This window comes from Azolla caroliniana, unplaced genomic scaffold (assembly GCF_043228905.1).
Source record: "Azolla caroliniana isolate FFs.n. ecotype wild unplaced genomic scaffold, voAzoCaro1.0.p SCAF_7, whole genome shotgun sequence".
NCBI classification, from domain to species: Eukaryota; Viridiplantae; Streptophyta; class Polypodiopsida; order Salviniales; family Salviniaceae; genus Azolla; species Azolla caroliniana.
The window spans coordinates 14,971,060-14,985,767 of record NW_028230442.1 but is presented as its reverse complement, the minus strand read 5'-3'; the positions used below and the strand labels follow the sequence as shown (position 1 = coordinate 14,985,767).

The following is a 14,708-nucleotide window of genomic DNA, read 5'->3' as shown; positions in this document are numbered from 1 at the left end:
AATACCTCGACACCGGTTGACCTCCTTAGCCAGTTCGTGCAGACTCTGTGTGACAATCATCTGGACAGTGTTAAGCGAGTACTAAGGTATGTGAGTGGAACCATGGATTACAACATCTTCTACAAATCGACTACACCAATTCGACTCGAAGGGTACACCGATACATATTTGAGCCGGCTACAAAGCTGACATACAATCAACCTCAGGATTCATCTTCTCCCTCGGCAGTGGCGCCATATTATGGAGCAGTAAGAAGCAGCCAACAGTTGCATTGTCTAGCACAGAAGCTGAATATAGGGGTGCATCCGTTGTCGCATGCGAATCCGTTTGGCTAAAGAGAATCTTGAAGGATCAAGGCGTTCACATTACGGATCTGATTCTACTCTATTGCGACAATATGAGCAATATTCACCTTGTTATGAACCCAATCTTTCAAACTCAGACCAAGCACTAACACTTCATCTGAGAGCGAATTTTGGCTGAAGATGTCGACCTACAACACATCAGTACGAAACTGCAAACGACAGACATCTTCACGAAAGCCTTAGGAGCCGACAAGCTACGATAGTTCACGACGAATCTCGGTCTTGCGACCGCCAACCAGTCGAGCTTGAGGGGGAGTATGGATGAGGAGTTGTCTGACACGATGTCGAACGGAGCAAAACAAACACAGGAGAGAGCCAAAGCCAGAGCCGACTTGAAGCCTATCCGAAGACCAAAACCAACTATCCGGCGATCAGAAGTTGCGTTTGAAGGGGCATGTTGAGAATTAAACCCAACTTCCTGTGTGTGGGAACACGCTCTAGGATACTCAAGTGCGTGAACATTCCACCTTCTTGTATAATAACTAGTGTGTCATAAAAGTTAAAGCCCTATGACACATAAAAGTTAAAGCCCTTCTCATTCTCTTTGTAATTGTTGGTTATTTTATTCTCTTGTCAAATAAAGTTTTCTTGTTTTTCTTGTATTCCTTGTGTTAACTATCTCTCTCCTTGAGTTTGAAAATGTCAAAAAACATTTTCTTACAAAGTTTCTACAAGTTAAGAAACAAACGCCCTACACCCTCCTCCTCCTTGAGATAGGATCATTTCCCATTGAGATCATGGCCATGGAAAGGGTTGTTGAATACATGCTTAAGGTTCAAAAAAGTCCCTCACATTAACTTCCTAGAATTGCACGGGAAGCAAGCAAAAAGATCCAAAAGCCGTATAAAACCAAATTGTTGTGTTCCGACTGGATGCAAGATATAGAAAAATGGTTTGGTAGATGGGATGCAAGACACTTTCTTCATGATGCATCACTAGATTCTTCTATAAATGAGGCCTTTTTGCAATGCCAATGTATCATGACATGGGACAAATGTGGAGGCTCATGCTTCACGCATTATACTACACATGTTGCACCCAACCTTAAAACCATATTCTTTGGGGAACGGGGAAACCGTACACATCGATACATGTTAGAGCCCATCCCGTTATCTGCCATTCGAACCATTGCTTCCATGCGACTTAGCTCACATGCATTGCAATGTGAGATAGGGTGTTCGGGCACAAGTGATGAGAGTGGTCGGCTATGCACACTTTGCCCTAAACAAGTTTGCGAATCTAAGTATCACACTTTGATACAATGCTCTGCTTTTGACCATGCTTTCCACATCTCTTCGACCGGCCCCAATCCTTGCACAAAATTCTCTCACAACCACAATGTGCACTCTCGATGGCAACATTCATTGGTAAAGCTCTTGAACATCGAGAGTCACTACTCACTTTCACACGTATCACGTGAAATGTAATATTTTTGGTCTCATAGGTCATATTTGACCTCCAAAGGTGATAATATAATCTATCTCTCTCTCTCTCTCTCTCGCACACACACACACACACTCACTCACTCACTCATATCTCTTCCGCTACACATAATCATTATGTCTTATGCAATATTACATACATGTTGACTCAAATGAGTAACATGGTTGTCATGCATCATACATCAACACATGTGTGCCTAATTGCTAATTGTTATTGTAAGTGGAAACATACTAACTGATTCAACTATTATTGATTCCATTTGTAGTGATCTTCTTGTATATGACATTGTACGTGATATCATGAATCATATCAAAGACAATCATCAATTCAATTTGCATGACAATTTGTTTTTATCGAAATAATTAACTATATGTTCTTGATGGCCATTCTTGATTCTTAGTCTTACAAGATTGCCATGACATGCCAATGGCTATATATTTTGGTGTTTGCAAGACTTTAGAATTTGTTTCTCAAATGTATTAATGGTTGTATCATTGTAGCTTCTAAGGACTAGTAACTACATCCATATTTGTGATGCGTGTTGTCAAAGACTCCTCAACATCAACTATATAGGCTATTGCAACCCTTACCAATTTTGGATAATCCATGGAAATCTTACACTAATTTGAATTTCATTACCAATCTCCCATCTTCCAAAGGTTTTGATGACATTCTCATCGTAGCGAATTAGTTCACGAAGTGACACGTTTCCTTCCATGCACAAAGATTATCAACGGTCAAGAGGTAGCAAAACTAGTTACAATGGAAGTATTAAGGCATCATGGCCTTCATGATGACATCATTAGTGATCGAGGCCTAGGATTTATTTGTAAACACTTGCTTAAGCTCCTCGAGATTCATTGTCAATTCGAGTTACCATCTTGAGATGGATGGTCAAACCGAGTGTAACAATCAAATATTGGAGTAATACCTTCGTTCTCTCATCAACCACCAACAAAATGATTGGGTTGACTTTTTGCTCTTTTGCGGAGGAGTTTTTTTACAATAATTATGTTCATCCTTCCATCATGTATACTGCCCTCTTCGCCAACACAAGATGTCATCCTCATCGGATGATGTTGGAACATTCACAAACCTCAAAAAACCTTGTAGTGAAAAATTGTGTGCTTCAACTCCCAAAGGTTTGCACCGCTCTTTCTCGTGATTTAAATAAGCCACACATAAGAAATTTACAAATCATAATCATCTCAACTCATCACTAGAAGAACCTAAGTTTCAAGTTAGGGATAATGTGTGGCTCTTACAAAGTAACATACAAATTGACCGACCTTGCAACAAGTTGAATTGTGTGTGTGTTAGTCCATATGTTATCACTAACCATATCAATGAAATTGCAATTCGTCTCGGTCTCCCTCATATGTATCTTCATCTAGTATTCCATATATCGCTTTTGAGATGTTATGCTTCAAGCTCTATTATAGATAACGTAATCCTTCCTCCACCTCCTATTGAGTTGTTAATGGTCTCAAATATGAAGTGAAAACCATTTTGAACTCCAAAATAGTACGCAACAAACTATATTATTTGGTTAGGTTATACACCTAAGTAGTGATATTGGGAACTTGCTAAGAAACTTACTAATGCCACAAAAATTGTATTCCATTGAGCCAAGTCCCAGATCATGCATTGTGACTCGTAGAATTCATAACCAAAGTGTCATGAATATCTATACAAAATGGCATGTACATATATACCAATCATCATGGAGATTCAAACCCATTATCTCCATTTTGATATATCTAAGCTTTATCCAATAGGTTAATACTAAATATTTTAATATTATATACAACATGTATATACATATATACCAATCATCATGGAGATTCAAACGTATGATCTCTATTGTGATATATCTAAGAGATATCAAGCCAAAACTACGATTAATTATCATTAACTCTTAATCGTGATTCTAAGAAAGTTTTATTACAAGCTGCTTGGAGCTATCTAAGATTAAGGAGAGTGAGTAAATTAGGAAATCGAGGAACGACCCAAAATGAGGAGAAGCTCCTCCATATACATACAGGTCACGGGGTGGCTGTTGGGCTGCCCAAGCCGTCATATACCCAAAAGAAGTGGTGGTTGTTGGGCTACCCAAGCCGTTATGCCAAGGGGTGGTTGTTGTGCTCCCCCGTATGGCGTATGAATTGCACAATGACATGTTTCGCAGTTGATGAGATTAAATGCGATGAGATATCCGGAGAGGAGACATATGTAGTTGGGGTTCCAGAATCGGCGGAGGCAGAGGCAGAGCGAGGGACTCGCAACAGGTGCAACATGAGGATTTTCAATGAAACAACAACTCGTTAACATTATTAGCACCCAAGGAATGAATAGGAATGAATGAATGAATATATTTATGTTATGTATACATATATATGTAATAATGTATGTATGTATGTATATGCAAAGCAAACCCAAAGGGCCTAACTCTGTGTGCTCTGTGTGTATTTTGTGTTTTGAAAGAGAGAGGCAGGCAGGCAGGCAGGCAGGCAGGCAGGAGGGAGGAGAGGGTCATGTTTTCATGGCCTTCGTAGCCAACCCTCTCTCGCTCAGTATCCCCCCTGCTTCCTTCGAAGCATGGCTGCGAGAGAATGGGCACCTCGAACACCTTGACAAATGTGCCGTCGATCAGCATCGACCCTCCCACCCAGGATTCATCTCCTCCATTCTGTCCTTTGCTGTCAATCCTTTCGGAAGCCTGACCGTTGAGGACTTGAACCGACGCCCTGCTGCTTGGACTGGGGAATTCTGGGATTGTGGCCATGGCATCAGTGAAAGCTATGGCCTGCCTATCTCTGGCACACAGTTGAAGCTTCGGATGGGAGAGAACTTGAAGAGATACATGGGAAATTACCTCAGACTCTCCGTTTTGATCCTTGCTTGTTTCATGTAAGTCCAGTCAGTCTTCCTCCCATTGTCATTATGTATAAAATTTGATAGAAATTACAACAGGATTGATTGAGCTTCCTTGCTTCCACGTTTCCACTTCCAGTGCATATATGTGTGTACATGTATGTATATGTATGTGTATATGTTTGCATGTATGCATATGTAATTTTAATTTTAATGTCTGTGTAAGCATGTGCATGTCCAATATCTGTATCCATATGTTTTTGGGTATGTATGTATGACCATATCTATGTATATATAAGGTACTCTTTTACCACTTCTTCAAACACTATTTCTGGAATTGGGTTCACAATCCAAACATTTTCCGCGAGAGTATGAAATCGGGCTTTGCTCTTGCAGTTCTGGTACTATTCAAATCAAAATGGAACAATTGGACGTACTTTAGGAAGGCAACCAAACACACATAGAATGAACATATTTACTGTTAATATCATTAAATACTCTCCACAATGTATTTGCAGATACAAGATGCCACTTACATTATGTGGAATATTCCTTGTTTTAGCATTGTGGGAAGGTATAAAGATGCTTCTTAACTACTTCAAGCTTGAGAAGGAGAGCTTATTCTATCAGGCATTTCTGTTGTTTGGAAAGATAGGTATGTTAAACGACCATGAAATATTTTATGTTTGTCATTTTGGATCATTTATATTTAGGAAAAAAAGCACATATAGTTGGGAATTTTCTTCATTACTTCAATTAAAATCACATATATTTGTATTTATGCTCAAAGTACGCACATCATAAGTATGCATGACGTACACGTTTGATGCAAAAAATGTACATGTATATATGATATGCACATTGAATACCAAAATTTCTAATATCAATCTGTTTTGGTACATTTACTGTATGCCATTCAGTTTGACATCCTAATATTAGGTTGTTTACTTTTTCTAGAAGCATCGTTTGCATATTAATATCATTTGAACCCATGATTTTCCCTCGAAATTTGAAGCCCCAAAATTTTCTTGTTTTTCTGATATTATCCTTATTCATTTTCTATCATAGTAGCCATACGTTTTAGAAATGGCATTATGGAAATTGTTGAATTTTGGACATATGGCCCCTGAGAAATGGAGAAGTTTATCTTGAAAATATTGATGAATAATTAGTAATGATGTGAAACATATATAGATAGTATCAGCACTTGACATTTTACAGTTATAATGCTAGAATTCACTCTATATATAGATAGATAGATAAACCCTAAAACCTTCATTTCTCATCATAGTACCCAACATTTTTAGAAATGCAATTATGGAAATTGTTGAATTTTAGATGTAGGTTCCTTGAAAATGGAGAAATTTGATCTTGAAAATATAGATATAAATATCCATAAATAGCTAGTCATTATCTGAAGCATATATGGTTAGGATCAGCATTCCAAATCATAAAGTTTTCTAAAAGATGCTAGAACTTAATCCTATATATACGTATAAATGTTTGAAATAACTTTAAGCAATACACTGCTAGACATCCATAAATAATCATAGTTCAAAATGTCTAAAGGGTATTCAAGTAACATGTAGAGTCAAAAAGACTGTAAAGTGGACATGATAAGGAAAGAAATATCATATATATTTGATTCTAGAGTTAAAGGTAACAAGTTTCTAAGATGACTTATCACAATGAGAGGCATTGTTAGTATTATCATTGCAATCATCTATATCCTCATCCTTGTTATAACCATTACTGTGTTGGTATCATATGATGTTTTCCTATCTTCTTAGGAGTCTCTAAAGGTTATTGCCAGTGACCAACATCACTACTACATGACGCATGACACATGCCTTAATTTGGAGAATAAGGATTGGGATTCATATTTTAATGGAAAAGAGAATAAACTTAGTTTTTGTTTACTTATAGTAATACATAAACGAAATATGGTTTTCAATCAGGTGTAACTTTGATTCTTTCCTATAATGACCAAAAACTTTGTGAGAGCTGGTTTGGATAGAGAGTCTTAGAAATTTGAAGAGAGGTCAATTACCACATGCAATAGAGGGTCTCATGGTGACCCAAGTTGTTGGTATTAAAGGCCCTTAGGTTGCCCCTACTAAACTAGAAAAACGTTTTTATACAATTTAATATTTTCTGAATTTTGTTAACAATCTCGTTTTTACTTCTTAAAGAATATTTTGTACACTAAGGGCATATTCTATGTATCTTGACTAGCACATATATGTGTGTGCACTCCTACCTCGTACATTTTTTTTAAAAGTTGTGAACTTTTTTGTTTTGTAGAAGTACTTTTGCTTTCTTTAACCTCACTCTTATGTGTTGAACCATCTATTTGTTTTTAGTTTCTCCATCTTTGACTTCAGATATTTTAGAAAATTGCTATTCTATCTTCTACTTCTTTATAACTGGTATCAGAGTGAGCGTTTCATCCTTTCAAGATCTTCATTGCTTAGTCTTCCACCTTGAATAAGTGGCAGTTTTGTTTTCGTGTCTGTATTCCTTCTTTTACCATGGCAAATACATCAGCCAATGTTGGGGTAGAATTCAGGAATTTTGATGGCACTAGATTCGAATTATGGAAGGTTAGAATGGAAAACACACTTTACTTACAAGGATGTGCAAAAGCATTGGAGGAAAACAAATGAGATGGTATGGATGATTGAACTTAGAAAATGCTCAATTGTAAGGCAATTGCCCAAATTTATGTGGCAGTATCAGAGTTGCAACAAAGAATGCATCGATGCCAAGGACCATCAGCAAAAGCAAGGGCAAAGAAATCACTTGCTTTTAGTGTGGCCGTAAACGGCATAAAAAGCTTGATTGTAGATTTTACAAACAAACAAGAGCTTGAAAGTAAGAAGAAGAATTAGAAAGATACAAAAGAAAAGAAGTATGATGTGGACAACAACAAAGGAAAAGAGAAGAAGAAGGCAAATATAGATTCTGGAATCATTGTTGGGGTTTGTCACATAGAGGACATATTGTGTGCTACAAATATCAAAATTACTGATACAACTTTCGTAAATGCATTACGAACAATACAAGATTCTATTATTCAATCATGGACAATTGACTTTGGTGCCTCCTTTCATGACATTCCTTCTAGGGAGTGCTTTCTTTCATTTTCTGTAGGTAACATTGGGAAGGTTTACCTTGGCAATAAGCATGCTATCAACATCAAAGGAGTTGGTGTTGTTAGAGTAGTGATGGAGAATGGTCAAGAGCTGACACTACCAAAAGGTAAAAAGGCTATACCCAACAAGTTGGTCTACATGTAAAGACTCTAGAAGGTAAACCCAAGTATTAGACTCTTTTAGTAGCCAAATGGTACAAACAAATACAAGGAATCATTTTTCAGGAGGTTTTTGCTCCAGTAGTCGAAATGACTACATTTAGGAAACTTTTCACTATTTCTGCCTTTTTGGATTTGGAGTTATATTAAATTTGTGTAAAGATGGCTTTCCTTCATGGAAGCCTAGATGAGGAGCTTTATAGTGCTCATTTAGTAGCCAAAGGGTACATACAAATACAAGGAATCGGTTTTCAGGAGGTTTTTGCTCCAGTAGTCCAAATGATTACACTTAGGACACTTTTTCGCTATTTCAGCCTTTTTGGGTTTGGAGTTATATCAAATGGATGTAGAGTCGGCTTTTCTTCATGGAAGTTTAGATGAGGAGCTTTATATGTTGCAAGTTGAAGGATTCACATTTCCAGGAAAAGAGCATTTAGGTTGTAAACTTCGACGTAGCCTCTATTGGCTGAAACAAGCCCCATGCCCGTGGTATAGGAAATTTGTCTCTTTCATGCTCTCAAATGGCGTCACTCGAAATAAGGTAGAGACATGTGTGAGAGGAACAGTTGTTAGAAAAAATAGACACATAGCCAAGTTGTGAGAAGGCTGTTGGACATTAGTAGCAAAAATAGTTGCAAAGAGTAGAGACATAGCAAAAGAGTAGAGCCTGTTTGCAAGTAGCAACAAAAATAAAAGTTCTTACAAAAGATGCTGGTATAGCCTATTTATACAAAATTAGGGAACGTGGGTGAAATGGTTGTTTGGTACTTAAGTGACTCTTGTAATACCAAAAAAGTACAATACACGAGGAATATGAGGGAATATCTTGGAAAAGTGGAAGAGAGAGAAGGCATTTAAAGCGTTGCAGATTCTAGAGAGAGAATACATTTAAAGAGTTGTAGATTCTAGGAAGAGAGATAATAAAGATGAAAGAGAGTGCAGGTCTGGAGCTTCCACCCTCCAACAACATGCTCATTGCAAGAAAGCCTGAAACAACTTTCAGAAATTAAAATGCAAACTCAAATCTGCACTTTCCATGAAAGATATCAGAAACACTGAGCACATTCTTTGAATAACAATCAGACGGGATAGACAAAAACGTTACTATTTATATCCCAAGAGAAGTATATTGCGAAGGTAATGGAAAGATTTCAGATGACTGATGCAAAGCCATCTTTGGTGTGTTTCCAACCACAAGTAAATCTTTCAAAAGCACATTGTTCCAAAGACATAGAGGAAACAGAAGAAATGTAGGCTATCCCATATTCTTCGGCTTGTGGGTCATTAATTTATACAATGGTATCACAGGACCTGATATTGCATATGCAATAATAGTAAGCAGATTTATGAGTCAACCTGGACAAAACCATTGGGCTGCAGTCAAATCTATCCTTAGATCTCAAAGGCACCAAGGAAAAATGCATTTGTTATGGCAAAGGAGACTTGAATCTACACTCAAGAAAACCCACTTATGGTTACATCTATACTCTCCTAGGGGGAGTTATTTCGTGGTGTTCATGGATGTGATGAATCATTGCACTCTCTACTACAGAAGCTGAGTATATCTGAGCTGCAAAGGCTTCTAAAGAGGACATTTGGTTAATTAACTCGTGTAGTGAACTTGGACTCCTAAAGCAAATTCCAGTCCTACATTGTGATAACGAAAGTTCTATATGTTTGGCAAAGAACCCTGTTTACCACGCTAGGACTAGGCAATTTGATATTCTGTCACTTCTTTAGAGAGGTGATAGATCAGTCGGGAATAGATTATGGGAGAAAAAATGGTTGAGACTACTCATGTAAAGAAGAGAAGATAGAATGGCAGTTTTCTGAAATATCCGAAGCCAGTGACAGAGAAAAGGGTTTTTAATCCCAACAACCTCCCACTTAAACGAGCTTGGTTACTCTACTAGGTAACTTGCACCCGCTCAAGGCAGTGTTGGTAAAGTGTCTTTGATAAACACTTCGTTAAACAATATGCCAGATAATCAGTGGTATCAATATTTACCAATTGGATTTGATCACTCAATTTGAAAATTCCCTTCATCTTTGATGTCCCAACCTTCATATGACAATCCCATCCTGTTGCTTGATAATGTTTTCAGGCTGATTGCATCCAGTCCTTATGAGTGATGCCATCACTCAAGTCATGCCATGCAACAACCGGCTGATTGAGCTCCACCACGAGCAGTGGTCTTCCCAATTGCATCAGTCCTGGATGGCGCAAGTGTCCCTCACTGTCAAAACTTGCGTGAGTACCCAGAACCCTGATGGAGTTTGACATGGTGTGTGACATCTTTTGGACAGAGGCCATGTATTTGCTTGTTCTATGTTTGCATCCTTATCTGATGATGGAAAATGAGCATATAATGAAACCTTATCTTTATGGTTCCGATGCATAACGACGGCATTTTGTGCAAGGAGTCCAAGTATCAGTTCATTTAAAATTAGCATTTGAATGCTTATCTGGATTATGGTCTACTGTAACCATGTGTTGTAAGATCAATATAAAGAGTCGTGAGTTTCATTGTAATCGGGAAAATTTGAAAGAGCTTAAAAACACATCTTATTGGTTTTACAGTCAGCACTATTATGATGATCTACTTCAAAGTTGCCTTGGCTGTATGCTGGGCTGGAATTTTCAGTTTTGCAGGTATTTCTTCTCTCCTTTTTCTCGTGTATGAACTTACCCAGTTCTATACTTTAGCAGTTAATGACTATGTGTATATATGCAGCATTACTTAGGTGACTTTACATTTTCTTTTTGCAGCTATGGTTTTGTGCAAATGTAAAGTAGCTAGTTTGTATTCATTTTTTGCAGTTATGATTGTGCATAGCTCCCTGAGGAAAATCACATCACCAATTGGAGATGTGAAATTGAGGAAAAGGCAATAATTAGCTCTCAGTTAGAAAGAAAAGAATTGGAGGTGTGTCCCTCCCCCCAACCCCTCTCTTGGTCTGATGTAAAGCTACCTTGTATATTATAAAGTCTCATCAATATTTTTTCAAGGTCGGAAATAGACTGGAACATGTGAGAATAACTCATAGAGCAATCTCAAATTTTATGCGTTCATGTGTGTCAACAATGATAGGGCTCTCCATCTCGTTACTGCTGAGTTTTTATGCATATGCCTCTTGTTTCCAAGAATGAGATAGATGTTCAATAATTTTAGGTGAATATAAAATTGATCAACATGGTTCCCATGACATCTGTAATTGTTGCTTTTTTCTAAATACATGCCTCGTAGTAGGGATGGGATCAACTAGCTTTTCTTGGGTGTGTATGATTTAAAAAGAGGATTATGTTTTAGAGATTGGTTTAGCAAGAGTTTATTAGGCAAATGGTATTGAATCTTGTTATATATACAGAATGTGCATTTCCCAAATATTAATAGTAAGAAATTTGCTTCCTTAGAGGAAGTATATGTAGTAAGCCATGGGTTATGAGCCATAGATAGTGGAGGGACACGAACAAAGTTGCATTGATCAGTCTTCATCAGGAGGAGGTAAAAGCTTAAAACAGTAAGAATCAAATAATTGCGTAATGATGAATGAGGGTTTTTATGTGTTAGCTTAAACCAATATTGCTACACCATGTACACATGGCAAAACTTAATTTAATTTGGCACACATTTCTTTGTTTAACATAGTGGATGCTTGTAGCAAATATGAGAGAAGAATTTCTAGTTTTACAATTTGCTAAAGAACAATAAACTCAATTGGTTCAATGTAATTAAGTTTTTATAGAATCAATTAAGAAGGAGATTGAAGTAAACTAACCTCTTTGAAGAGGTTGAATTTGCCAAGTGTAAGGTGTGTCCTAAAAGCTCCATTTACTACACCATGTCTTAAGATTTGTATGCATCCATGTAAGAACTTTTGTGAAGGAGGGGTTAGATTGAAAATAATCGAATGAGAACACTTGACAATGAATTAAATAAAAGGTACTCAACAAACTCAATTTGTTTCCTTCACGTATATCAATTAATATACACCTTGTTTTCATATACTTGAACTTGAGTCCCTCTAAGCATCTTGTTCTATTAGGTCATGGTACTTCAATTTAGCAAGCTCCACCTAAGTAAAGGTGAACTTATTGTCAAAATTGATTAGGGCATTGATTGCTTAAGCACAAATGTCTTTTAATTCTTTTGTATGTGGCAACAATGAGGCTAATATGATCAAAAAGTGAATCCTCAATGATGTTGATATTTTCAACGTAAAGAATTGAGGTAACTTATTATTATTACATAAACGTTTTCTTTCAATAATTTGAGTTTGTGCAGAATAGATTGTAATTCATGGTTAATTTGGAAGTGTGAAAATACATATGTTCCATGATCCAAGAAGCAAGAACTCAAACCTAAAGGTCTTATCAAGTTCAAGAATGTTGAGTGGAATATTGTAAAAGAGTTTCCTATTCTTTTTAGAACCTTTGTTTTGAATTGATCTTACAAACCACTTGACATATTTGAGTCGATGAAAAATATTCTTTGCTTTATTATATAATAGTGTTGCTTGAATCATGGTCTAAGTTCTTGCCTGTACATTACAGTAAACACATTTGACATTTATATGGTCATAACCCGAAGTTCAAGCCCCACTAACGTCATGTGTGACATAATTACATATTGTAGGTATGCCATTGATTTTACACCTTATCTTCCAATGTATAAACCATTCCCATGCATGGGACTTTGGGAAGAAAATCAATGCCACATCTTATACAATCTTATGGATACCTTATACAATCTTAGAAGAGAGTAGAACCCATCTTAACTCAATTTCTAACTCGCCTTGTCATGCACATAGATAGATGCCTTGATATAATCATTCTCAATATCATCCAAGTGTGACTTGATTATAACAATCCTAGATACTATTCAAGCGCATTCTTGATATAAAAATCATTGTTATGAACGTTAATGACGTGTTAGTCTAGGAATAAGAAACTTCAATAATGATGAAGTCGTGAATATAAGAACCTTGGTTGCTGAATTGTTGCATGAACGTCTAATAAACCCAAACTCACATTCCTTATAGGTAGGTGGACAGACAAACCACCACTTGACATCAAATTCTACTAGCAAATGGTAGGATATAGCCATCATAAAAAAGGATAAGACACCGATCGACTCAACTTCATTATGAACACTCGATTGCTACGAGCGATGGCGACTTTTCGAGCACCTCTCAGGGGTTAAAGTTTTCGAAGGATGAGACAATAGATCGGTAATGGCTGGTGTCACAACTTGTAAATATACAAGGCCCATTTTGTCTCAATTTGCAACGAGATTTCCCAACAAGATTTCGTGATGGCGGCAATGTCTTCTCATCCGCCCCGAATCATCCAGAGGACGAGACGATCGATAGGCGATGGCTGGCATCACAACTTGCAAACATACCAAGCCCATTTTGTCTCAATCTGCAACGAGATTTCGTGATGGCGGCAATGTCTTCTTGTCTGCCCTGAATCACCCGACTCTCTATCGACAAACTTGTTCTATGTGTGTGTGTGTGTGTGTGCGTGGGACTGTCGTGTTGTGTGTCGTACGAGGCCGAGAGTGACAGAAACATTGAGGTGTGTGAAATGTGTGGGGGGTAGGGTGCTTCCTTCTTCTTGCATGCTTAATATTAATTAGGGAAAAGTACTAGGATACCCCTAGAAGTTTGTCTATTTATCAGAATGCCCCTGGAAATTCCAAATTTACCAAACTACCCCTATGTCCAAAAAAATACACTCTATAAAGTAAATATTTACTCAAATCTACAAGCCTTATTTACCAAAATACCCTTAAACCTAAACTTATTTACCATAATGCCACTATATACCTATTTTGACTAATTTATACCACTTTTATTTCACAAAATACATCATAAATCATATCCCCCTCGAACCCTCCCCATCCCCACCTGTTCGCCATATCCATCGTCCTGGTCATCATCTTCACCATACTCATCTTCCTCTTCGACATTTGCCTCGTCACCACCACCGCCATCATCAGGAATTTCCTCCCCCAATTTACCATCTCTTCACACGACAACACCTCTCTACTGACCAAGACAGCTCCAACGACACCTTCTCGAAGCTTCCTATCCATGGCGATGTAGGATATTATTGCATCAGAGAAGAAGAAAATTGTGGTAAGGATAGCAAAAAAGCATCGTGGCCACCACACCGTCTTTTTGAGGTAAGCTTTAACCCTAGCTCTAATTCCTTTGATCATCACCACGAGCACGAAGATACGGCCCATCCAATGGGGTATCCCTTAGACCCTATGAATCAAAACAATCATGCCACAATAAAGGGGAAGCAGCATGGTGATCTATTCAAAGTATCGACTTTGGATTACCATTCTGATTCAGACTTGTCTTCCACTCGGATAAACTCCATCGGTGGTGTGGATCCTAATTTTGCTAGGGTTAAGGCTTCGACCAATGATCAAATCAAGTTAATGTGTAGTTTCGATGGAAAGATCATGCCTCGGCCAATGGATGGGAAGCTCAGATATGTAGGAGGAGATACTCACATCTTGAATGTCGCTAGAAAAGCCTCGTTTCGTGATGTTATGAGTAAATTGATCGGCTACTTTAGTAAGGGTTCTAATTTGACAGGGCCATTCAGGCTTAAATATCAACTTTCTAATGAAGATCTCGATGCATTGATTTTTGTGACGTCGGATGATGATATGTAGAATATGATAGAAGAGTGT

The 14,708-nt window shown here is 37.5% G+C and overlaps 1 protein-coding gene across 1 annotated transcript; it reads left to right on the top strand.

Annotated features, from left to right (window-relative positions):
* The first annotated feature begins 4,300 nt into the window (after nt 1-4,300).
* On the top strand, nt 4,301-11,120 carry PRA1.H (prenylated RAB acceptor 1.H). The gene is made up of 4 exons (XM_087322931.1): nt 4,301-4,718; nt 5,201-5,337; nt 10,577-10,648; nt 10,817-11,120. Exons 1-4 carry the CDS (start codon nt 4,351-4,353, stop codon nt 10,888-10,890), a joined length of 651 nt encoding a protein of 216 aa, XP_087179057.1. The 5' UTR covers nt 4,301-4,350; the 3' UTR covers nt 10,891-11,120.
* The last annotated feature ends 3,588 nt before the right edge of the window (nt 11,121-14,708 follow it).

Coding starts and splice junctions, on each gene's coding strand:
- PRA1.H (XM_087322931.1), top strand. CDS start 4,351: ATGGCCTTCGTAGCCAACCCTCTCTCGCTCAGTATCCCCCCTGCTTCC. Junction 4,719..5,200: donor TTGATCCTTGCTTGTTTCAT/GTAAGTCCAGTC, acceptor ATGTATTTGCAG/ATACAAGATGCCACTTACAT. Junction 5,338..10,576: donor TCTGTTGTTTGGAAAGATAG/GTATGTTAAACG, acceptor TTGGTTTTACAG/TCAGCACTATTATGATGATC.